Below are 26,456 nucleotides of genomic sequence, written 5' to 3' on the forward strand. Positions count from 1 at the left end.
TTGTTCATGATTATATAATTCATGAGTAAGGCAAGCTGGGGTCTTTTGGTGAAACCTAGAGTACAATGCCTTGATTCATAGACAACTAAATGAGTCTCAGACATTCACGTTACAGTGGAATGACATTGTTCCATCAACAAGGACGTTTGGATAAACCTAGATCAAAAGCTTTTCACAATAGAAATTTCTGCTGGAGGTTGTAGCTGTGCCAGCAAGAAACATTGGCATACCCTTTGTGTTCTGTCTGGTAGTTCATTTTCTCTTTATCTGCTGATACGTATCATGTCAGATCTCCTTCAAAGCTTCAGCTGAGAGATGGAGAAGCTTGAATCACTGATAAAAGGCATTTCCCTCTAAAAGCATAATAGAAAAAGAAAAAGCACATCCATATGTCTGAACATTCCCATAATAAGACTCATGGTTTGTGTCATTGCAGACCTGCCCCTTGATTTGTGCAAAGAAAGGATTAATATAAATTGTGGTCAAGGTGTGAATGTTCAGTCATATCAATTGATTTATAGCAGTGATACAGAAATAATGTACCGCTAAAGTATAAATAATCCAATTTACCTATTGGTAAGCCCCACCCCCCTTAGTTAATGTTGCTATATCATACAAACAAACATAATTGCTAACTTTCTTACAATGACAGCTGTCAGTGTGAAAACCTTGTCCCAAGATGTTTTTTTTATATAAATTTCGGACACAGGAAGACCACCTAAATACCATGGAGGGATATATAAAAGATTTTAAAATAAATATGGTGGGTAACAAGATTAATAGGCTCTATGCAGGATTGCTTCCGTGTTTTGTCTCAGCCCGCCCACTTACATCCGGTGCTGCGTCAGAAGCCGTTTTTTTCATTAGGTGGAGATAATGGCAAATGGCACTCGCTGTTTACAAAAACTTCCAGCGGTTAACGTGAATGATGTTAACAATATTGTGAGAGTTCACACCTAAGAGTAAGAAACAGAGGGGCTTTAAATTATATATTTCGAGCTACATTGACAACTTTTAGGGTGAGTATTCTCTTATATCATGTGAAATCCGGCTAGCGAATCACTTTTCTAAAATCATTGTCTCAGTTTCTGAGAAAACAAATTTTATTAAAGTTTTGCCACTAGTACATTTTGTATATATAACGCGCTATGCGGAAGTAAAGGCGCTGGTTGAGATTCTACCGGAAATACGTCAGCAGCGTTCGTGCATAGAGCCAATTTGGATGCGAGGGTTTAGAGATCAGAATGCAAGCTGGAGAAACCTCATGTTAACGTTACATAACGTTGTTATGATCGCAGGTGACAACATCGACGATCAACACCGTTCATATACCGCAGGATAAGATTAAATTAATTTACATTTAACCAGTTTAATCTTATCACACTTTTGAAACGAGCTGGTGAACGCGGCGCGGCGCACAGTATGGTAGTTCAAAACATGAATACCCATGCCATCCTTTCAGGATACCTGGAATCAGTGTTACAAGTACCCCAGGTACAGTTTTACTGTTGTATTAAATCTCACCAACTACAGAAATTGTTTAAAAAAAAAAAACTTTTAAAAGAAATGAAATAAGATCCCAACTTCTGAGGCATTCCTGGATTCTGATTCTAATGCCTTAAACAATTAATCTGCTTTGAAGAGAAAAGCCTTTTCTTCTTCTGTGCCAAGAGACAGTACACTCTGCTCGTCCATGGCCTTCATGGGTATGCAGCTTACGAAAAGGTTTTGCTACTAGTTTTTGCTAGTTTACTGGCGTGAGACTCAAAAGCAAAATAAGAAACAAAATATGCATTTGTTAAACAAAATCCTAGAAACCAAAAAGGTGAAGCACTGAGATATTGTTTTTCCCTCATGGATCAAAAAATATAGTAAAAGGCTTAGGAGTACTGTATAGGATACAGAAAATATGTTGCCATTTTAAAACAAACTGTTAGTTTTAATCATTCCTCTCGTGTACTTGGAAGTGGATCCACCCCTTTTCAATAGACAGTTGTCTGAAAGGCAAGTACAAATGCACTTCTTTGACAGTAACAGACAGCAGAGAATTGGTGTGGAGGGTGTGTTTGTGCAGTTTCGTCTGGCAAGTGTTGTTATTTGCTAAATTGTGGGTCAGACAGCTGAGTCTCTGTTTGCTTCCTCTGAGTTTACTCAATGCTTTAGACCTGTCTGTCTGAAACATGTTATCCTCACAATTAGTGAAAAAATCAATGAGTTTTCTTCAAGAAATTACAAAGACATTAACAATTTTACATCAATAATATTCTACTACATTTTTACATGATTCCCAAATAGTAGATTAAGGTTGGTTATTATGAGTTTTTTCAATCTCATTCAACCACAGTTACGCTAAATGTCTGCCTCTGAATATCAATATTGTCCTACAAACAATGTTCATATAGCATATATGTTTGTTTCCATAGCCTTCAATATGAACATTGTTTGTAGGACAATATTGATCAGATTAAATTTTTTTTAAAAATTCTAATAGAATTTTTTTTTTTTTTTTTTTTAGCTAAGCAGTAATGATACATTATAATACATTATTGTCACTGTTAAATGGTTATTTAACCAACATTCAGTCCTACATTAACAATTCAGTTTGTTTGTTTCGCAGCCTTGGAAACATCAATTGGGGGGATGTCATTCTGGTCAATGTATCCCTGCCTCTGCTTAATTATGTTTATCCCCGGTGGGGATAAAATGTTTCAAAACATCCCCCCCTCTGTTTTTTTCACAAATCGCACCCTGTGTATAATACTTGATGATAATCATTCATATTTTGGGGTGAATTTCAGGTGATAGAGAGAGGGTGAGGGATGAGGGAATGAAATGTAGATTAGGATGACTCTGAGGTGCGACTTTTGTCTCAATAGTGCACGAGGGGGTTCAAATGTTAAAGCTGCAGTCCGGCACATTTTTGGGTTAAAAAATATCAAAAAAGACATTATTGAAAAAAAACGTAACCAGCCAGTGTTCAAAACGATCTGCTTGCCTTACCTCGATTCAAAACGGTAAGCTTGTAATAATAATTTTAATTCCTGTGGTACTGGTGGATTTCCGCGGGAATTTCGAGCATGTCTTTGCGTCATTACGTCACTTCTGTACACATAGAAAAGGAGTCCCCGGCTAGCGTGTGTGGATGATGGAGGTGGAGATTTAGCTTAGCACTTGGTATGGCGGATCCCGAAAGTTTTAAAGCGACAATCACCAGTGACAACTGGAGATTCACCAGTTGTAAAACCCAAAGACTTCGGACTTCAGAGTGGCTACAGAAAAAATATATTTTTCACGTTTTGACGTGATATAAGCAATCGTTAGATTTAATCAGCATGATATAGCCTACTGCAATGCTTCCCCCCACCCCCCGAATTTGGTCAGAACAAAAGTGAATGTTACTTACTTGTTTAGATGAGATTTCCCGATGAAAATTCTAATGTTGACACTTTCAAAAAGTATACTCTGAGATTGCTGATGACAGTACAGTATCCACAGCGACGCGGCAGCGACAAGTTCTCCTCAATACATTGTGTTCATCCGCGCTGTTTCATGCCGATTTACTACCCACGCACAGTTAATAATTCCGCGAATAACTGCAATTGCAGATTTCGAACAGAGATGGCGACAAAGAGGAAAAACGACGGACTGCAGCTTTAATTTGCAGCAAGGTCCTTTGCCAGTGGTCGTTCCTCAACCAGTTCTTCCAGTTTTTTCCAGTCTAATACAGAAACCACCTCAGACCAGAGGGTTAAAATAATCCAGTTCATGATTTTTTCTTCTCTTGCTGATTTATTGAAAAGATCTGACATAAATTCTAGAATGATTAATTTATTAATCAGACACCAGTACTTCTATCCTGAATCCTTGTACAGTATGCACCTAAGAAGAGCTAGGGCAGATTTTAAGATTTTTTTGTGAATAATTGATTACTTAAATATTGTTCTGTTCCTCACACAGAGCTACAGTAGCCTAACCTATCACTGACCGAGAATATTAAGCGCAAGTCATGGACCACTTTTATGGAGCTTTTTGACTTTTTAGAGTTTTGCAGCTCCAGTCCTCATTTCCTTTCTTTGTTTCGAAAATACTTCAAAAATTCAAACTTTGTGTTTCACAGCCATTTCATAGGAAATGAATGAAATGATGGTGAAAAAATAAAAAAGGATTCAATTAAACATTTTCAAATTAAAGAGTCTACAGCACTGCATGCAAACTTTTTTCCACAGGCTCAGAAGTAATTTATTTCACAGTATTTGGTCTCATAAATGCACAAAATGATGCACTATTTGACCACAAACATCTGTCAAAATCCTCTGTGAACTGTATGAAGCAGCATATATTTCCTCAAAATCTAAATGCTCCATTTTAGCACTTCCACTTTTGGCATGTCAGTAAAATGCACAGGCCAATCTACTGACTACAGTAAGTGGTTTCACAAGAGTTCTGTGAACATTTTCGAGGTATGTGGTTAACTGCATATCACTGCAGCCAAGTCTTGTTGTTTGGGGCATGGTCAATGGCAAATCTTAACTGATGTCCAAACAAGCCAGGAAGTACTCTGTAACAAGATGAAACACTCAGAGGAATGCTTTGCTGATACACAGTGCACCGCATCAAAAGAACTGAATATTCACTTTCATAAACCCAAGTGGGATCAATGATATCTATATTTACTGAGGAACTTACTGCTGCCTTTTCTGTAGACTCATTAATGAGAACGTTTATATATCAAATATTTCTGTAGTAGCAATAGACAAGTCATGGACCACTTGTATGGAGCTTTTTGAGCTTTTTGACATTTTAGAGTTTTACAGCTCCAGTCCTCATTTCCTTTCTTTGTTTCGAAAATCCGAAACAAAGAAGAGTGGAATTCCATTAATGAAGATTAGTGGAACAAACATTCCACTAATGAAGAGTGGAATTCAAATCAGATTCAACGTGGGTTTGGGTGAAGATAAGAGAGATGCGGTTTATCTGTGAGATTTATCTGCATGTTGTTACTGGCATGAGTTCTAGTAGCTGCTAACTCGGATTTCTGAAATAGGAAGTTCTGTAATGGATTTCTTAAACTGTCTGGTTTTTGATAGAGTGGGCTTAATTTCTTTCCAGCATATCAGCTAATCTGAAATTGAATTTCCTGGCAATGAATTCCAATTAGCTCCAGATCAATGTACTGGAAAAAAAGGTTTCATGTCCTCATCTGTTTGTTAGGATTGAGTTATGCCCGGGTGGGTAAGTAAATTATTGAAGATTAAAATGAAGAAATGTGAAATGGCTGATAAACTCTAATAAATTCAGTAAATTTTTCTTTACCTATTCACTGATTAGAGCTGATCGTTCCGGGTTACTTGACTGTAACCCTGTTCCCTGAAAAAGCGGAACGAGATGCTGCGCTGCTTAGCGCATTGGGAACGTCTTTAATCGTGACCTGCTGTGAATATAGTGTGTAAACACGTCGATGGAATCGACCGGAAGTAATATAGCCTCGGTCGGTGACGTCATCGGTGCGCACCCGCGAAGCGAGGCTATAATTAGATGAGCCGCAGGTGCATCGTCAGGATATTTTGTCTGAAGAGCAGTCCTGGGACATCATCAGCACGGCAAAGTAGCGCAGCATCTCGTTCCGCTTTTTCAGGGAACAGGGTTACAGTCAAGTAACCCGGAACGTTCCCTTTCAAAAGCTACAATCGATGCTGCGCTGCTTAGCGCATTGGGAACGAGAATACCCACGCCGCCGTGCTTGAAGGTGTCTGGACTCCCTACGGCTGTGTAGGTGTGCTCACAAGAAACGCAGGAAAGCCCTAGACATTAGCTTGCGATGTCGACTCAAGGACGTGAGAGTCCGGAGTGGTATAACCATCCAAACTATAAAATCTTATGAATGTGTGCGGAGAGGACCAGCCTGCCGCATCACAAACAAACTGCAAGGGGGCACCTCTTGCCAAGGCAGCAGAGGAGGCGACCCCTCTGGTGGAGTGAGCCCTTAGACCCGTTGGCGAAGCTTGGCCGCGCGCCTCATAGGCAAGAGCAATAGCATCCCTGACCCAATGTGACATGGTCTGTTTAGTGGTGGCGGCAGCACCCCTGTTGCTGCCCCCATAACAAACGAATAGTTGATCTGACTTACGTCACTGGCTAGTGCGGTGGACGTAGGCCTGAAGAGCACGGACTGGACACAGTCTGTGAGATCTCTCCTGCTCCGGCGTTATGAACGGTGGAGGGCAGAAGGCCTCTAGAGTGACCGGATGTACAGCCGAGAATGGTACCTTAGGCAGGTAATCAGGATGAGGATGCAAAATCACTTTCACAATTCCTGGGGCAAAGTCTAAGCAGGATGGCGATATTGACAAAGCCTGCATGTGCCCGATTCTTTTTAGAGAGGTTATAGCCATAAGAAAAAACATCTTTATGGTCAGAAGTTTATCAGACGCTGACTCTAGAGGTTCAAAAGGGGGTCTCAACCAGACCCTCTAGGACTATTGCTAAGTCCTACGAAGGGATCTTTGGTTCTTACGGGAGGCCTCAGTCATCTGGCCCCAATATTGAAGCGAGCGAGCAGAGGATGTCTCCCGAGTGGCACCCCGTCAACCAAGGCGTGGCAAGCCAAAGAGCGACCACATAAACCTTGAGAGTGGCGGGGCATGTACCTGTTGATAATTTTTCCTGCAGGAAATCCAGAACTGAAGCAATCTGGCAGTTGACCGGATCTGCATTATGTACAACACACCACCTTTCAAAGACACCCCATTTGTTGGCATAACTCTTTCTAGTGGAGGGAGTCCTAACACTTAGAATGGTCTCAATAACGGCAGGCGAAAGCCCAGTGTCCCTCAGTTGGTACCCATCGGGGGCCAAACATGAAGATTCCACAGGTTGGGCCTGGGATGGAATATCGTACCCTCCGCCTGAGAAGATCCCTCCTCTCCGGAATCGCCCATGGGAGCCGTTGAGGAGAGAAATATCTCCAAGAACCATACTCTGTTCGGCCAACGAAGCGCTATCAGTAAGAGGCAAGACCCTTGCTGGCGAACTCTGGCTAGAACTCCTGGGAACAGAGCCACTGGAGGAAACGCATACAGGCGCATTTTGGGCCATGTGTGCGCAATCACATCCAGACCCAGGGGGCTGGGTGACTCAGAGAGAAGAGGAGACATTGCGCTGTCCGCTGGGCGGCGAAGAGGTCCACCTCCGCTTCATAAAATCTGGTCCAGATCTGTTTTACTACATCTGGGTGGAATTTCCACTCCCCCATTGGTAATTTCTGTCCGGACAGTAAATTTGCCCCCACATTCAGATGCCCTGGAAATGTACACTGCCCTGAGTGACAGGAACTTTTCCGGGCCCCAGAGAAAATCTGCCTCACTATTCTGTACAGATTGCGTGAGCGTAGACCTCCCTGGTGATTTAAGTAAGAGGCTGCCGCTCTAGCACTAGGACATGACAGCCTCTCAACTGAGGGAGAAAGTATTTCAGGGCCAGAAATACATATTCCATCAACTTGAGGCAATTGATTTGCTAGTCAAGATGATGCCTCCCCAAACCCTTGGGCTGGACGATCACTTAAGACCGCTACCCAGCCCGACAGGCAGGCGTCTGTCGTTAGCATTATGCGACGAGAAGACGCACCAAGAGTGGGACCCAAGGTGAGGAACCGGGGTCTGAACCACGTAGAAAGGGAACGAAGCTACAGCGCATAACCCTTACCATAAACATGGATTTTAGAAAGTACACGAAGCGTTCAGCGCGTGACTTACCATAAACATGGATTTTTAGAAAGGACACAAAGCACCCAATGCGTGCTCTTGCCTCTATTTGCCCTTGGGGAATTTGAGCCACAAATGAAGTGGTCTCATGTGCAAAAGGCCCAGAGGGATCCCTGTGGACGCAGCTGCCATGAGACCTATCCTGACCTAGCCAGATGTTGCTTTAGGGTGTTTAAAAATGGTCTTGACAAGCGGGGGACAGTTGTGCCCCCGATGGTGACAGAGTCCCATTTAAACCCCAAGCACGTTGGAGAGTGAACGCTCTTCTTAGCGTTGCAACTCAACCCCATAGAGAGAAGCGTGGATCGATATTAATGTCGAAAGCGCAAGCTCCTGAGACTGTGCCAGTATCAGTCAATCGTCTATGTAACATGGCTAGGTCGAATGGAAGAACCCGATATTGGTAGGCTTCGCCCCCAAAAGCAAACCTCGGTAACTTCCTGTGTTGTGGCAATATTTCTGTGAAAATATGCGTCTTTAAGATCTACCGTGAAGATCCAATCATGATGTTGAATTTGCAACACGATCTATTTGATAGTTAGCATCTTGAACTTGAGCGTTCTGACTGAACGGTTCAAGCCTCAAAGATCTAAAAACGGACGCAGTCCCCCATTTCTTCTTGTGACAGCAGATGCGCCTACTTCTGTTTTATGGTAGTGGGAACACACCGTTAAAACGAGGAGGGCAACATATTCCTTTTACTGTCTTTAGGACACAAAAAGAGATACTCGGCAGTAGCTTTCACGCTGCCAAAGTCTCTTTAAAGGGTACCAAATTTAATACTTCGAATTGGGGGAATGTTAACTGTTCTGTGTCCTGGGCGATAACAGGAAACAACAGAACCTTCAACATTTCGCTGGAAACCGCTACCCCCTGAATCACCAAAGGTGGCAGGGATGTAACAGTGGTTTCGTGAGGATGTCAGGTAGGAGCTGATTGATGTATTTTACATGCCCTATCCCGAAGGGGCACACCCCCACAGACCTGGGACAAAAAACTCAGGATTTCTGTCTCTGGTATATTATGAGGCTGCTGAGCGCGACAAACCGGTCCCCAGTCATTACGAGGGGGAACACAACTCGCCACACTCTGCTTTTGAGCCCTCTTTTTTTAAATCAGATCAGCCTGGTACGCCTGCAACACTGCCATAGTGTGCAGAGCAGCACCAGTCTGACCCCCACCAGCGTGGATGTCCTTATACACAGCATGGTGGGGAGTGCTGACTCCTTAAATGACGATGAGCCACAGAGAAGAGATAGCCAGCGAGCGTCTCTTCGGACTGGCGCATCATCGTATGCACATGCCCCCATGATAGTCTAATAAATTGACGTCAAGGGCACAAAGAATAAGGTTTTCCCCATGCACGAGTTAACGTCATGGAGATCCTCAAGGAGGACAGTCTAGCTGTAATCTGGCCACTGCACGAGTCACCAACTCGAGTAACCTCTCACACGCTTATCATAACGAGAGAAGTGCTCGGAGTCAGTACTCTCAAAGTCCATCATAATATATATATATATTTTTTTAGATGGCTTTTACAATATTTAATCCCTCAGAATTAAATGTGGCCAAAGAACAGCAGACAATAAATTACTACAAGCATTTGATATATTGCATTGAATATCTGATTTCTCATCATCATTCAATTCATCAGCAATAAATACAGCCAAATATCAATCAGACACGGTCTGGATGACAGGCTGTATTTAAATCTTTCATAAGATCAGCCTGGTATGCCTGTAGTGTACAGCGCAGTACCAGCCTGACCCGCTGAAAATGCATGTGATAATACGATCCCAGGGGAGAGAAAGCCCGCGCGCGTCTCTCCAATCTGAGACAGCATCATATAATCGCGTGCCTCTGCACCCGCGATAGTCGAATTGGTCGACGTCGAGGGCACAAAGACACATCATGTATAAATATATATATTATATTTACATCTTTATTTATAATCTTTGAGTGTCTTTTTGTTGTGATCAGTGTAGTCTGGCCACTGCACGAACGATCGCCCCGAGCAGTTCTCCTTTTATTATCACGGGAGGAACGCTCGTAGGCGGCAAACTCACGAGATTAAATGTCCTCTGCCCGAGCCGAAGAAGCGCCGAGGCACGCTTCGGTAGTCAGGCAAAAGGACATCGCGATCTGGAGAGAGAGCAAGCGAAAAGGACGCACCTGTCTCTCGCTCCTCAGCCAGATCGACACGCGAGCCCCACAATCGCATTGTGGGTGCCACCCCTTTGAAATAAGCAAAGCGAACGCGAAGCACTTTAACTGTAAACATTCCACTGTGCTCGAATTCACCATGCTCAAACGCAAGGGCAGCATGCTCTTTCCCAAACAAACAAAGCAGTAAGCGTGTGTATCCAGTTCTGAATAGGACGAGAACATGGAGGGACACAGCGCTTACTCCGTTGACACATTTCTCTTTCTCCTTTACTTTTTCTAAGCTCCTTTTTAGGTCGTAGAGAGATGAGAAAGAGAAAATCTGCACACTGTCAGTGATAAACTAAATAACTCCTAACAAAGATCTGTAGTAGATAGAGAGGAGATAAATGCTTGCACACCAAACACAGAGAGGTCTCTGAAGACAAAAGACCTGACGATGCACCTGCGGCTCATCTAATTATAGCCTCGCGTCGCGGGTGCGCGCCGATGACGTCACCGACCGAGGCTATATTACTTCCGGTCGATTCCATCGACGTGTTTACACACTATATTCACAGCAGGTCACGATTAAAGACGTTCCCAATGCGCTAAGCAGCGCAGCATCGATTGTAGCTTTTGAAAGGGAACAACCATTACATTTGAAATCCAACTTATGATAAATAAGTTTACATTTTAAATCTTTCTTATCCAAGGTTTCCTAGGGTGATATTAATGTGAGCCAGCAACTGAGTTACTTGAAATTTGAGCAATGACATGCCAGACAATCGTTACATTTACTACTACACTTTTTAGGCTGATGGAAAGCCAACAAAGAGGCAAGGAATAAAGTCAAGTTGAAGTTGTTCGATGAAGTTGTTTACATGCTAAAATGTTTACAATACTGACAGACTTTGCTTTGATGCACCCATGTAAAGATGAACGTTTCTTTCTGCAACAAAGTATCATCATCGGTCTTAACTGCTGCTAGCCATTTCCTAAAAATTTGACTTTACATTTTATTAATTTGCTCCTGCTGTTGCTGCTTGATCTCTCTGTGAAATGTTCTGGATAATTTTTTGACAGACCACTATAATGGATAATTTTTATTCAAATTGACAGTCATGAGAGGAAAATGCATGTACGCATTAATGATTATTGTAAAATGTAGTCAGAAATGATGAACCATAAAAAGATGTGAAAAAAATTATTAAAATTACTTTATCATTTCTCTGATCATAATAAAATATTGCCAAAGTACTTAATATATTACCTGTACAACTTACTGTAAATCTTAAATACATCAGAGTGCCCTCAATAAAAATAAATCATCAAGTTTGTTTAGTTACCTTAAAGTTAAACATAAGACAACTAGGACCCAAGTATAACAATTATTTTTGTGAAAAGGACAACTTTTGACTGGGTGGACTAAGCTGCTTGGATTTGATTTTTTACTTTCATTCTGCTTTTAAATATTATATTCCCACAGCGCTGTAGAACCTCTCAAGAGCAGAGAGAAATAACTGAATTTATGTTTTTAAATCTTATGGATGTGTAGCAGTTAAGTAATTTTAAACTTACCTGCTCATCAATTCTGAGATATGAGATGAGTAAACATGAGTACCATTTGTGTTTCTGTCAGTAACAGCACACATTTCTGAAGAAAGAGACTCAAAAGGAGGAATGAACTCACACTAACCCCATTTTCTTTGACTTTGGCCCAACATTACACCTTCTCACAAGTAGGATCTATGCAAATACCTTACAGGCCCAGATTCCTGAAATGCCTCTTTGACAAATAGCCCCTTCATAGACCCTTCTGATCCAGCTGACATCATAAGCTTCCAGTGTCCGTTAATCAGGTTAAGTAAATCTGTAAACAGGGGAAAAGATACATATTTGAAAGGCAGTAAGGCTTTGTTTAGGACGAAAGTTCAAAATCACAAACCTTGAGTGAAAATATATTGTGGATTGAAGATCAAAATGCCTATCATTGTAATAAGGAACTTTAGGAATATTAGGAATATTCTCAACTTGCAGCCTACAAATCTTGAAGTTATGGAAGTAGGTCAATAGTCACTGCTGGTACATTCACAATTCAGACATTAACAACATTGCTGGGCTAGGATTCTGTCCTTTGTAGATCTACCTCAGTATGAAGGCAGACAATCCTCCTGTTTACATGTGAAAAGGATAACTATTCCAATAGAAGTGGACTTGTTGATAACAGCTGTACCACAGACAGATGTTTTATCTGTGTGGTGGTACTGTACTGTTCATGGGGTTTATACAATCTTTATAGAGGCAGCAGTTAAAGTCTTAGTCTCTTAAAAAGGTGATTGCTGCTATTAGAAAGGGTTTGTGGAGTTTGATAGCAACATTTGTAACACTAATTTTGTCTCACAGTGTTTACTTAATCATAAGTCACTGTTGTATGCCATTTTGCTCATCTGCTTACATGGATGTGATTACATAAAAATTTACTAGTAAATCACATTTCTAGATTCATTTGCAAACTATAAACATGTTCATGTGCGGTCAAGACATTAATGCAAATTAATGCAAATTTTACATCTCACTAATGCACAGCATTTGTTTCTTGGCTCTATCATATCTGTCTGCAAAACCGTCTGCTATCCAGCACAAGTTAACCTTATGAAATCCAGTATGATAAGACATAAAACCAGCAGGCTTCCATTATTATCCTCCAGCAAAGAATAAAAAATAAAACTTATATGGCACCTGTACGTAGTTACATAGATCTGTATGTTGCCATTCATGAGACAGCTAGGTAAAGGCTAAAATTGTATCACATTTAAAAATCACATATGCCAATGCAGCTGATACCAGAATTATTTATACAGTTAGCTCATTTTATAATCCACTTAATTGATTAAAAGATTTACCAGTGTAATGATTATGGTCTCGTGTTCCCCTGTCTTGTGTTTAAGGACTTTTATGTTGAAGTGTTTTTCCTCATTGCCTGCCTTGTTAGTTTCTATAGTTACCCTTGTGTGTCGCCATAGCAAACCTAGTTAGTTCCATAGTAACTAATTACTTACACCTCTTCCTGGTCAGCCCTTTGTTAACCTGTGTATTTAAAACCCTGGTTTTCCCATGTTCCTGGGGTCCATTCTTCGTACCTAGCTTAATATATCTAAAATGATTTGACAGATGCCAGATCTTATAATCGTGATAACTAATCTCAGGCAAATTAAATTTTAAAGAATTTGTGGACTTTATTAACTGGAATACATTGTCCTGAGATTACTGCACACTCTTGTAGTCATTAGAAAGGGCAGATATACAGAAAGGGCGATACTCAAAACCATGATCAGCAATGCAGTGGTTGGCTGGCGGCAAGACAGCAATGTAATGACACCATATTTAAAAAAAATCCCACACCTTACGGAAAACTTGATGAATTTCTGGACCTTTATAAGGAAACAGCCAAGCGACCAAAACCACAAAACTTATAATAGATCAATAAAATTTGTACTGTTTTTTACATGATTCAAAATTATTTCTATTATCTCACAATTTCTAGTATTTGTACAGGTTTTACATTTATATTTCAATGTTGTAATTAGCAATTCATTGTATTTTACCTGTGAAGCAGATTTATTATGTGACAGCATTAATTAAAGTTTCTTAATTTTACGTTATGTGTTTTACAAGCCACTCCAATATTAGATGTCACCGTTCAAATTAATGTACGGCATAGACTCTGTGCATCATGTGTGTAAGACTAAAATTACTAGGTAATTATTCCCTCATAGCATGAATAAATCTCAATAAGTAAAACTGGCTGTGTCTATAGATAGACTACACAACATTATAATATTATTTTTTAATTTATCTAATTCTAATTCATTTTTAATTTATCAGTATTATTATTTTAAATTGTTATTGCTCCTGGTTCAATAAGAAACTCTATAGCAGTGCCTAGGACAGACTTTAAGAATCACCTAAGCTAAAAAAAAAAAACGCAATCTATTCTGTTTACAACAAATAAGCTTGCTCTCGAGCAGGTTTGAGCTTATGGACCTGTTGCTATGACAACAACTCCGGGATGATCTTCGAAGAACCTAACAATCCCGGATCATATAAAATCGACAGTAAAATCCAGATTACAGAGTAATCCACACAGGAAGAATGGGCCCCTGATCTGTTGTTGTCCGTTATGGTTGTATCATGTGCGTTCTTTTCAATATCGTTTGAAAGGCCTTGGAGAAATTTGAAAAGTTTGCTTATTCTGGGAATATTCTTGTCCATTTAGAAGAAATGGCTCACGCTGCAGTCCAAAGGAGTCAAAGAACTTTAAGGCTTTGTATATATATCTTAAAAACTTTTTCCCTCATCTGTTCTGGAATGTTCTTTGATTGTGGTAATGTGCTAGACGACTTATCTCAGATAAAAAGGTTCACTATATTTGCAACTTTAACTCAACATGACAGGTTGCAATCAAGCCTTGCTGTGTTATCTCCTAAATCCATTTACAAACTCTAACCTGCCTGGTTGTAATGCAGAGTGGTTCAGAAACAATAGAGAGAAGGATCCAAATGTAGTTATATTTGTTAACAAATAATACCAAAAGTAAATCCAGGAACATGAGATGGCAAAAGGCAAAGGCAAAAACAGAAATCCAGACACGACTGGAAAACAAAGTTATTTGTAATTAATTAAACTGTAATTCCAAACAAAGGCAAGATAGGCAAAACTGAACTGAACAAAACTTTAGGTTTCTCTAGCATTGGCAAAGGTCCATATTAATAACTCAACCTTAAGAAACCACTGCTCACTAATTGGAACTTCTCGGGTTACTTCACTGTAAACCTGTTCCCTGAAAAAGCGGGAATGAGATGCTGTGCTTGATTCAGCACTCTGGGGACATTTGTGTGTGACCAGCTGTGAAATGTGTGCAACAGGTCAATGGAATTGATTTCAAAATGTTATAGCTTCGGACAGTGACAACATCGGAATGCACGCTCATCAGAGGCTATAATTAGATGTGCCACAGGTGCATCGACAGGTATAATTTTGTCTGAAGAGCAGTCCTTGAACATCCTCAGTGCGGCAATGAAGCGCTGCATCTCGTTCCTGCTTTTTCAGGGAACAGGGTTACAGTGAAGTAACCCCGAGGCGTTCCCTTTCAAAAGCTACACTTAATGCTGCGCTTGATTCAGTGCTCTGGAAACGAGATTACAGAGAATGTGAAAGGTCTCAGACATGAGCTTGTGATATTGACCCAAGGCCGTGTGAGCCCGGAGTGGCATGAACATCCAAACTGTAAAATCTTATAAATGTGTGTGGAGATGACCAGGCTGCCACATCACAAACATGCTGCAGGGGGCACCCCCACCAAGGCTAAGGAAGATGCGACCCCCCTGGTAGAATGTGCCCTAATGCCTACTGGCGAAGCTTGACCATGTGCCTCATAGGCAAATCAAGTCACCTTTATTTAAATAGCGCTTTTAGCATCAGGCAATAGCATCCCTCACCCAATGTGAAATTGTCTGTTTTGTGACGCCCACCCCCTGTTACAGCCCCCATGATAAACGAATAGTTGCTCTGACTTACCCCACTGGCTGGTGCGGTGGACATAGGTATAAAGAGCACGGACTGGACACAGTCTGTGAAGTTTCTCCTGATCCGGCATTGTGAACGGCGGAGGGAAGAAGGCCTCAAAAGTGACCGGATGTATGGTTGAGAAAGGAACCTTAGGCAGGTAGTCAGGATGAGGATGCACAATTGCTTTCACCATTCCTGGGGCAAAGTCTAAGCAGGATGGCAAGACAGGCAGAGCTTGCAAATCTCCAATTCTTTTCGAAGAAGTGATAGCCATAAGAAAAAAACATATTTAGAGTCAGAAGCTTGTCAGACACTGACTCTAGAGATTAAAAGGGGGTCTCTACCAGCCTCTCAATGACTATAGTTAAGTCCCATGAAGGGATATTTGTTCTAACGGAGGCCTCAGTCGCCTGGCCCCACGAACGAAGCGGGTGAGTGGAGGATGCTTCCCGAGTGATACCCCATCAATCAAGGCGTGGCAAGCCAATAAAGCAGCCACATACAACCCTGAGAGTGGTGAGGCATGTGCCTGCTGATAATTGTTCCTAAAGGAAGTCCAGAACTGAAACAATCTGGCAGTTAACTGGATCTGCATTACGTGCAGTGCACCACCGTTCAAAGACATCCCATTTATTGGAATAACTTCTTCTAGTGGAGGGAGCCCTAGCACTGAGAAGGGTCTCTATAACTTCAGATAAAAGCCCAGTGTCCCTCAGTCGGTACCCTTTAGGGTCCAAACATGAAGGTTCCACAGCTCGGGCCGGGGATGAAATAACGTCCGCCGTGCTTAAGACAGAAGGTCCCTCCTTTCCACTATCGCCCAGGGCAAGCCGTCGAGGAGAGATGTTATTTTAGAGAACCATACTCTGTTTGGCCAACGTGGTGCTATCAGTAAGAGGCAAGACCCTTGTTGGCGAACTCTGGCTCGGACTCCTGGTAAAAGAGAAACCAGGAGAAACGCATACATATCTTTCACAGATTTGTTTCTCTACCTCTGGGTTGAGTTTACACTCTCCCATTGGTATTCTCTGTCTGGACAGTAAATTTGCTACCACCTTCAGATGTCCAGGAATAAAGACTGCTTTCAGTGACAGGAGCTTGTTCTGAGCCCAAAGCACCACGGTGTGCAGAGCAGCACCAACCTGACCTGCCGCTTGAAACGCCTTCCCCACTATCGTTGAGGTGGTTCTGCATGGCTTTGTGGAGAGAGTTGCTTTCTTTAAGATGCCGAACCAGGTGAGTGATTTTAAACTAATTTTTTCATCTTTCCCTTTTCACTTGTTTGACTGAGTGAGACATTTGACATTCCGTTAATGTGTTACAAACATATTTCACAGCTGGTCATACAAAAAGTGTTCCCAGAGCGCTGAATCAAGCACAGCATTAAGTGTAGCTTTTAAAAAAGGGGTCTCTTCTCATATTTGCTAAGAAACACGTGGATGATGTCAAAGACTTTTAGGATAATATTCTAAGGACCGATTGGTCAAAATTTAACTTTTATACAGTAGGTCTTCATCTAGAGTAAAGAAAGTAAGAGTATTCCACTGTAAGAATTTCATCTACATTACAGTAAAATTAGATGGTGTCAGTGTGACTGGCCATGTTTTGCTGCAATGTCACATAGACGACCTGCTTGAAGGAAGCATAATTTCTGCTATACACCAGACAATTCTTAAATGGACACTCCACCGAATATTTACATCTCTCTCCCTCATCGGCTCGGGCGGAGGACAACAAACCTCTTGAATGCGGTATGGATTACGAGTTGCCTACCTCCGAGCGTTCCTCACAAGATGATAAAGCGTCTGATGAATTACTCGCGTTCATGTGAGCATCATTAAGCGCTACGTAAGCACGTTGAGAAGTGTGGCGTGAGCTCGTTGTAATGTTTGTGCAATAAATAATGCACAGAGTTTCACAATTTGCTTACATCACGCTTTTCACAAGGTGTTTACATTTACTGTGCGTCAAGCGTACTCATAAAAGCTTGTATGACTGTTAGGAAGCGATTGTTTATCATTTAAAATATATTACATTTTGGCATACACACTATTGTTTCACAATTCACATTTTTGGGTCACTATCTACCAGTGGTGTAAAGTATTTGAGTAAATGTAATTAGTTACTGTACTTGAGTATCTTTTAGGCTACTTTGTAGTTGTACTGAATATTAAAGATATTAGCAACTTTTACTCTCTACTTGACTAAATATTTGAACAATAATGTACTCTTTACTCCAATACATTTGTGAATAGTAATGCAATTACTCGTTACATATTGCATGGCACCTAACTTTTTCTGCAGCAGTTTATTGTATACAGAGGCGATATCTTAATCTACAGGGCATTGGAGGTACTATAACTTGTGTTTCGCCCTTACTCCCCCAAACTTGTCAACAAGGCTACTTTACTGAATTGCGAGTGCATTAGCAGGTAGTTTGTAGGCAGAAACCAGCACGTCCAGTGCAAGTAGGCTTTGACTATTTCATTTTACTTAAAATTATTTTATTTATCCGTTATATTGAAGAGACTTTTTTGAAGGATATTGGTTTTCTTAAGCCCTTTTTGAGCACTTGAGCTTAAAGTCCGCGTGAACCGGAAGTTGCAAACGACTTTTCTCAAGTGTTGTGACGCATTTCCGATTGAAACGGAATATTGAACAGAGGGCAGGGTTTTACTTCAGCGCTCTCCATCTCTCGCCCATAGCAGAGTAACTGTTTGAGGGGAGTGGTTAAGCGATTAACCAACCCAAGCCGTCAAGCCTATGTCATCAGAAAAAGAACCATTCCAGACCCGGAAGTAACTTTTCAAACTTTGATTAAAGATAACTTCGGCAAACAATTTTTTTCCGTGTATTAACTTGCAAGGATTAATTGTTCACCACGAGACTAGTAATATCCGCTAACAAAGTAAATAGGGTCAATTTTGATTTCATGCCGACTTTAAATGAGACTTGAGAGTTGCCAGATGTTTAAGAGGCTGTTGTGTCTACCTTGATTTATTGCAATATTTAGGTCTTTAGTTTGATTTTGGAAAATAAACTTGATCGCTCTCCTCACAAATCAACTGTTTCTTGGTTTTCACTGTCATGTATTTTAGGTGTTGAGGACTAGTTCCTCTTTAAACCTACATTCAGTAGGAGTAAAATACTGAAGTACTGTTAAAATCAGATACTCTAAGACTTTTACTCAAGTCGTATTGATATTGGTGACTTTTAATGGAATCATTTTTGCTGTATTATCTGTACTTTTACTCAAGTATGGTTTTCAGGTACTACTCTTTACACCTCTGCTATCTACTTGCATTATATAAAGTCACGGAGATGGATTACGTTTTCTAAAAATGTTCATATGTGCTCATCTTAAGGGATGGCATGAGGGTTAGTAAATGATGAGAGAATATCCATTTTAGGGTGGAGTATCCTAGAATCTGTGTACAAACTGAAGATTAAAGTTGGAATGAAACGAAAGTCGCAATCCATATTCTTCCCTGTTGTGACGAGTGAAATGGCTTCTCGAATGAAAAAAACAGTAAGGGCGGGACTTGATTTTGTCCATCAGAAATTGATCGGAGTGCTTTGCTATTGCTGTGTGTGATCTGATGTGATCATGTGAGTAAAGGGTTGTCCTGCCCTCGCACCAGCAAACACATCAGAGAAAAAATTAGAAGTCCAAGTGGGAGGGGAAGATATTTTGATTTAAGATTAAAAGGGCACATGATTTAAATAAATAAATAAATGTGCACAGATAAACCACTTATAATAAACATTGCAGCATTCCATATAAAATAAGAATTGTCCATTTTAATTTCATGGTGACAAAGGCATAATTCACTCAAAAAGAAAAAATCTGTCATCATTTACTCACCCTTCCATACAATTAGTCTACAACTTTATTCAATTTCTGTATTAGGCTATTAGCCGAATGCTATAGGCCTACTGACTTCAATAACTTGAAGCACTGTTTATTTAATTTATAATATTTTTTCTTCTATTGTAGCCTATGTTCTATTGTCATATTTACTTTTTGATTTGATTTTATAATAAACAAACTAGGCTAATTGATTTCGGTCACAGACACAGAGGTGCATTTTACCAAGCTGAGTAAAAACCGCGTTACTCACAGATTTTCATTTCAATGTGCATTCCATGAAGGAAATGCTGATATGAATGAATTAATTTCCATAAGTTTAACCAATTCAGGGCACACTTTTTGCGGAACACTCACCCACAAAGTAATCGAAAGTATCAGCAATCATCACACATCAAACGTGGAAGCGGCGTTGCCTCCTCTCACGTGACTTTTCGCCAGTAGCCTATCCCGCGATTACAAACAGTCCAAAATCCGCTCTCTGACAATTCTGACACAATTAACTTTGGACTATCATTCACAACGTCATCATTTAAGGTATGTTTGAATTAGCAGCACGAAATCAGAATGCAAAACCCCTAGGGAAAACACTATGGGAGCTTAGCAATATTCAATTTGAAATGTAGGCCTAATCTGTAAAATATGGCAATGCAATGTAAAATGGCAATGCATTTCTGTATTTAAATTAGCATTTTCCATACCATGTGCAACGTTTGGAGCAAAATTAGAATGGAAATCCAATAATATAATTTACATTTGCTATTTCCTAGTTTTAACATAGCTTAATATTTTAACGTTTTATAAGTTGCAAAATAAAAATGTTGGCTAAATGATCAGATAGCCTATACATTTTGAAGCAAAAATTGTGGCAAAATGATCATTTAATTGTTATTTTTCTTAATTGCATTACACTTACAGTTAAGACACTTGCGATTGCATTTTCATTAAATGTCCCGCAATAAGCAAAATTCAATGTGGAATTGAAAATGCAATCCGAGACGATCATCCCCAATCTTTTAGCAATCTTGCATTGAATGTGAAATTTGGTCTAAACGAAAGTAAATAAATTTAACTAAATAAAAAGCACTTTTCTCTTATATTCAGTGAAGCCCAATATATTTTCTGGTAAAATTAAGAGATTCTTTGACACTGACTGAACATATCCTAAATGTCATACCATAATAGAATAGGCCTACTGTAAGTGCAATGCAAGAAAAGAAAAAAAGCCAAGTGTGTTCATGATGGTTACAGAAAGAACAATTTATATTTATAACTTTTTAAAATGTCTGTAAATAAAGATCTGGATAACATATGTATGGTTAAATGAGATTTCTGAAAAAGAAAAGACAAAAAAAAAGACAAAAAAAAACCCATTGGGGATTCCTGTTGAAAAGCTGTCCTGCTTTAACTGTGGACTTCCTTAATGCACTGAAAGACAGGACTTTGTAATTGCTTTAAATAGGCTACATAAGTTTTATTTCTTCTTGTTGAAAGTTAAATAGGCTAACCCTAAGATAGACTTTCACAAGAGCAAATGCCCAAATCAGCATGAAAGTGAGTTCAGCGAACTAACTAATGATCCGCATCTGTGATAAATTATAAGATATATTATTATAATTTTTCGACGAAAGCGAAAATAAACGCGTGGGTTTGGAAAGACACACCTTCCATTGAACCCCTTCTAGTTTCCAGCGCGAATTGTTTCTTCCTCAGAAGACAGTTGAGGGCGACAGAGGGAAATATGCTTCCAGTGTCTCAAATCTTCAGCATGCCTACTAAGTACTTGAGATTCGGCGACTTGACTAAACGCTTGTACTTCACTTCAGCAAACGATGTCTGTGCCTCTTTGGACTTAACTTTCTAGTTTTCAGCATCATCGGATATATTACTGTCAGATGGAGAAGTCTGCATTGCGTCTCGCAGGTTTCTCTCTTTGGAAAGCACTACATTTGTCAATTGGGAAAGACTACGGCATGTAGTGCTGTAATACAGTGGTGCATTAAGACCTTCAGCGGTTATTAAGGGACGTTGTGATATGGAAGTAGCTCAGCAACTCTGTCATGTCTTGACTGCAGCAAACACTCCCGAGGAAGAATGAAGTAAGCGCGATGGAGCCGGACAATGCCCCGAACTCCAGACTCAAAGCAGCTGGAGTCGGGGGGTGAGTAACGTCATGACAATAGATAGATAGATTTCACACAAACGTTAAATGGGTCATAAATTAGCCTGTTGGCTGTCAGCTCGGTTACATAAGGAAGAATGAGTTCGCAAAGGGAGGTCCGTTATATGATGTCCATTCTGGAGTTTGGGGAAACTTGATGAATGAATGGGACAGAGAAAACGTGTTTAACTTTTTTGAACAACATTCTATCAGAACCAGAAGTAAAGAATTGTTTTGAGCAAAATATCCCTATTTGGTTTAGATTAACTTATTTTTTTACTGATTTGATGAATTAATTGTTTTAAATTGTGTTTTGTAGCAGTGGTTAGATTGAGTTTAGGCTATTACTTGTTTTAGTGTCCTGCTCAGCTGTTTTGTCATTGGCTATTTACTTAGTATTTCAATTGTTTTCCAGTAAAATATCTAAAATCAAACAAGATCGGTTCGCTTGATAAGCAAAATTGCGTGACACACTTTTTCAGTGAATAAACTGGTGGAATAATTTTTTTTTTTTTTAAATTTTTACCTCGTTTGGCAAACTTTTTTTTCTTTATTTTAAGCAAATATATCTGACTATTTTGTGAGGTATAGGCTAATTTAAGACAAAATTATATAATGAATATAATTATCTATAAATTATATATATAGTTTATTGATTGATTGATTGTGTTTTTCTCCAGATCCATGTTTGCCGTTTCTCTAGCCTAAGTTTTCTCATTTGTATAGCATAGAGTGATCAGTTGTTACAGATCTTGATTGCATTTGTATACAATTCCCATTTTATATACTTTATTAGGGGTGAAATATTGTGTTTAGATTAGTGCTGTCTCTCTCTTGCACTCTCTGAACTGTAGCATTGTCCATGGTGGGAGTGTGTGAAAAGGGATATGAGTGGGTGGGGGAATGGCAAGTGTTTAGTTATTGTGGCTATGACAGAAAATGCTGACTAAAGTAAAATATAATATTTGGTCACGCATGGCATTCCCACATCCACAGAGTCAGCACATGGGGGCAGAAAAAGAAAATAGAATCAACCCTTTTTGCTGCATAGTGCAAATTGATCAACACTCATTATAAATACATGCACCTCAATATATGGACCCCATGAAGGAAATCTGCACTCGTCAATCCATTTCTTTGGAGTTTCCATGAGAATTTCAGTGACACAGGACCACCGTCCTAGCCCACCCCTAATTCACAATTTTTTTCTTTCATGTTTCTTGGGTGATATATCAAATGTAATCATTTAAGAAGAATCAACTCATATTGGATCTGCACCAACCTAAATATTGAATTATGAATTATAGTCAATGAGTGCATTGAATCATTGACCATAATTCAATGCACTCATTTTAGTGTATCGCTTTTTGATTGATTTAAGAGCTCTTAGAATAAAGCTCTCAGAATTTCCTCGCCTTGGCATACTGAGAGGAAACACTCACTTTCTATATGGAGCATCGCAAATTTTTGGTATCCAGGCAGATGATAAGCTTTGACTGCCTACTGAGCAGAAACAGCTGTTAGGGCTTTACAGTAAATACTGCTGCTGCTGCCAAGTGTTACTGGGTCTACAGGCAGATGGAGCACTGCTTTTGGACACTGACTAGACTGATAATTTAGATGGATGGGATGATGCTTTAGTGTAGAATGGAACAATGTGATCCCAATACGTTGTTTTCTTTCAGTAGCGGAGAGAGAAAAAGACCAGTGGCAAAGAGTTTTTGGTTCTTTGGTTTGACCTTTCACATGGGTTTTAAATAACTCTCTCAGAGGCCTTGTTGTTTTCTCAGTGTTGCTATACACTACTTGTCACTCATTGTCATTTGAGAGATTGGACACATAACATAAGCTTTGAAAACAGATTTCTAGTCAGCATGCATGTGGGAAATAAATGTTTGAACTTTATTAAACTCTTAGGATATACAATACCATTCAAAAGTTAAGGGTCACCAGTGAGATTTTCTTTTTAAATGTAAAAAAATAAATAATAATAATAATATTTTATTCAGCAACGGTGCATTAAAGGAGACATATAATGCAACATCCACTTTTACTTGGTGTTTGAACAAATGTGTGTCAGCAGTGTGTGTGAAATCCCCATTCATAAGCAGTGTCTCAGAATAAGCCGTTTTCAGTTTCTATGCAATGTGATGTCAAATATGATTTAGGCACTGCCCACAACTGCAACTACACAACTAAGTAAGAAATGTATATTCTTATTAAAGCTACTAAAGTTTATTCAATCAAGAGCAGTGAGTGATTTTCTGTTTTTCTTTTGTTGTTTGATTCATATTAACGTCATATATAGCAGCAGAAGGTACTGTATATTACACTGCTTTCACTTTAATACACAGATCTGATATACACGTGCGATTTCTTTACTTGCTGTTTACATTCACAGACATAACTGACTGTTTATGTGAACTTTGTGTGCTTTTTACATAACAATGTGTGTATTTGACAGTTTGAGCACAATAAGACGTGAAAGAGAACTTAGTTTAATACTCACTGGACGCTCTGTCTGACAACCAGCTTTCTGTGCGTGTGCTTCGAGTGTGCACACTCAGAAAACCATATATCAGAAGTTTAGACTGATAAGGCTTTAAAGCGCATGCCGATAATAAACTTTCATGATGATGAATCACTGCAATATCATGTGAGTGTGACCGCGATAGAGATGATAATCAAAACCAAGCAGATGTTTTCGTTTTTGGCAGAGTAATCCAATGCATGAGCGGTACAGGCTTCGCCCTCTTCTGGAAAGCGGGCTGGGGAGCAGCAGCTCATTTGCATTTAAAGATACATGCACGAAAACAGCATGTTCTTTCTATCCATTAAAGAATCCTAAAATGCATACATTTTCACAAAACAATATTAAGCAGCACAACTGTTCGCAACATTGATACACTCTAAAAAATGCTGGGTTGTTTTAACCCAATTTTGGGTCAAATATGGACAAACCCAGCCATTGGGTTAAATTTTTTAATTGCATTTTTGATCCAAAGTTTGGGTTTGTCCATATTTGACCCAATATTGGTGTAATAATAAGAAATGTTTCTTGAGCACCAAATCTGCATATAGAATAATTTCTGAAGGATCATCTGACACTAAAACTGCAATAATGATGCTGAAAATCAAGCTTTGCGATCACAGGAATACATTACATTTGAAAATATATTATAAACGAAAACAGTTATTTTAAAATGTCACATTATTGCTGTTTTTATTGTATTTTGATCAAATAAATGCTGCCTTGGTGATTGATCATAAGTCTTCTTTAAAAAATAATATTAATAAAATAAACTTTTGAATGGTATTGTGTAAACCAGTTTTATTTTAAATGTAGTGTATGGGTTAGTTCTTCTGTGGTTCAAAATTGTGGATAAGGCCTAACATTAATATTGGCTGAAAAACTTACTAAGTTGTATCTTCTGTGGATATTAATGCTTGAAGTGTGATGTTGCCAGGAGGCATTGTAAAATCACAAATCAATTTCAACTAAACTGTAACTCATGATTTTTCAACAGGAGAGCTGTCTTTCTCTGCATGGTTCTTTACTGTACATGCTGTCTGAGGTTTTCACAAGCACAGTCTGCAGGTAAGTGATTTTCATTCATATATTTTTTTAAAAACCTTTATATATTTCTAACACAATTGTAGTGCCTGATCAGCATGCAAACTATGCTTATGTTCAATTTGACCATGGTCTTGACATCTGTGTCATGACCCTGTACGTTACATGAGCACATGGGTTCATTGAAGTCCAAAGACCTCACACTGCCTTGCAATAAAGTTTGAGGAGACTTGACAGGACTTGGATAAATAGACCTCTAATGTTACAACCCATTGGAGTTTTCCATGAGTCAGAGGTGAAAGAGGCTACAGGTACTTTGTTTTTAAGAAGCATTGTGCTCCGTATTTGCCAGTGTTAACAATATTTAGATGATATATGGAGCAGCCTTTGATCAACAACATACGACTGGTTTGAGTCTGTTTATTTTTCTATAGTAAATCAGATGCCATTGCTTCTGTGATTCTATATGCTTTATGTTTGATTCCAACCTCATTTGAATGGCATTGTGCCTGATTGGATGTCACTGACTGAGTCTGCTTACTGTAGATGTAGTTTTTAATATTGGACAGATCTTGTATTTACTTATAGCATAAATAATGCTGGTGGTCTATTCTTGCAATATACAGTACTTCAATTGAGGTATTGTGCTTTGTAGAGATACATTGGAATTACAGCACTGAGCTACAGTATGCATGACATAAAGAACTAGCATGTGCACTTTCTAAGATGTTTGTTTCAATCAAATGGTCCAAACTTTTTGATTTTCATTCAAGGTGTGTCTAAATTTCCCACATCTGCTTTGACCAGATTTAATGTGGTGGGTGGTTCATAACATCTGTCAGATTCAGTCTAACTCATTCATGTACATATAACATGTGGTGCTTCTGTGTCAGACATTAATGAAATGCAACAGCCATCATGTTTTAAACAAGTCATGAAAGGTGCCTTTGTTCTTGAGTGTATGTTTGATGTTTTTACCATATGTGAAACAGTCCATATAGCACACTCTCCCTCTGCTGGCTGAGATTTATCCAGGTATCCGCTACATGACTTATGATCAAGTCATCTTTGTGAGCCGTTGCTGGATAGTTTCTGGAATTCTTCTCTAGCCTGTGTTCTTATCTTAAAGTATGATTTCCTGGGTATGACATTCCACTTTCCACTGACATTTCACTCTGACATAACGTGTTGCCCTTGAAATTATGGTAGATTTCAGCTTGCTTCTGGTTAAGTGATCTACACACTTTACTGTCGCATTTTAAATGCATCTACTGACTTAAACAAACTGACATTATTAGATGAGAAGGGAACTGAACAGAGCTAGACGATGATGCCACTGTTATCTACAGAGCTGCTTTATAGCTTAATTGAATTCAT

At 39.4% G+C, this 26,456-nt stretch overlaps 2 protein-coding genes across 2 annotated transcripts in view; one reads left to right on the forward strand and one right to left on the reverse strand.

The window, feature by feature from the left end:
* The window catches only part of LOC306995091 (uncharacterized protein), a 62,873-nt gene extending 43,022 nt beyond the window's left edge, over window positions 1–19,851 (reverse strand). Inside the window, exons 1-2 of the mRNA XM_079606345.1 lie at window positions 19,702–19,851; window positions 11,667–11,778 (exon numbers count right to left, since the gene is read on the reverse strand). The gene's annotated coding sequence lies outside the window, so the exon portion shown is untranslated. The remainder of the gene's footprint in view (window positions 1–11,666; window positions 11,779–19,701) is intronic.
* A 1,296-nt stretch (window positions 19,852–21,147) lies between these two features.
* col27a1b (collagen, type XXVII, alpha 1b) overlaps window positions 21,148–26,456 on the forward strand; it is a 100,662-nt gene continuing 95,353 nt past the window's right edge. The window contains exons 1-2 of the mRNA XM_079607373.1: window positions 21,148–21,505; window positions 25,033–25,103. Of these exons, the coding sequence (XP_079463499.1) occupies window positions 21,453–21,505; window positions 25,033–25,103 (124 nt within the window). The 5' untranslated portion in view covers window positions 21,148–21,452. The remainder of the gene's footprint in view (window positions 21,506–25,032; window positions 25,104–26,456) is intronic.

Source organism: Phoxinus phoxinus, assembly GCF_949152265.1.
Source record: "Phoxinus phoxinus genome assembly, chromosome: 3".
In the NCBI taxonomy this organism is placed as follows: domain Eukaryota; kingdom Metazoa; phylum Chordata; class Actinopteri; order Cypriniformes; family Leuciscidae; genus Phoxinus; species Phoxinus phoxinus.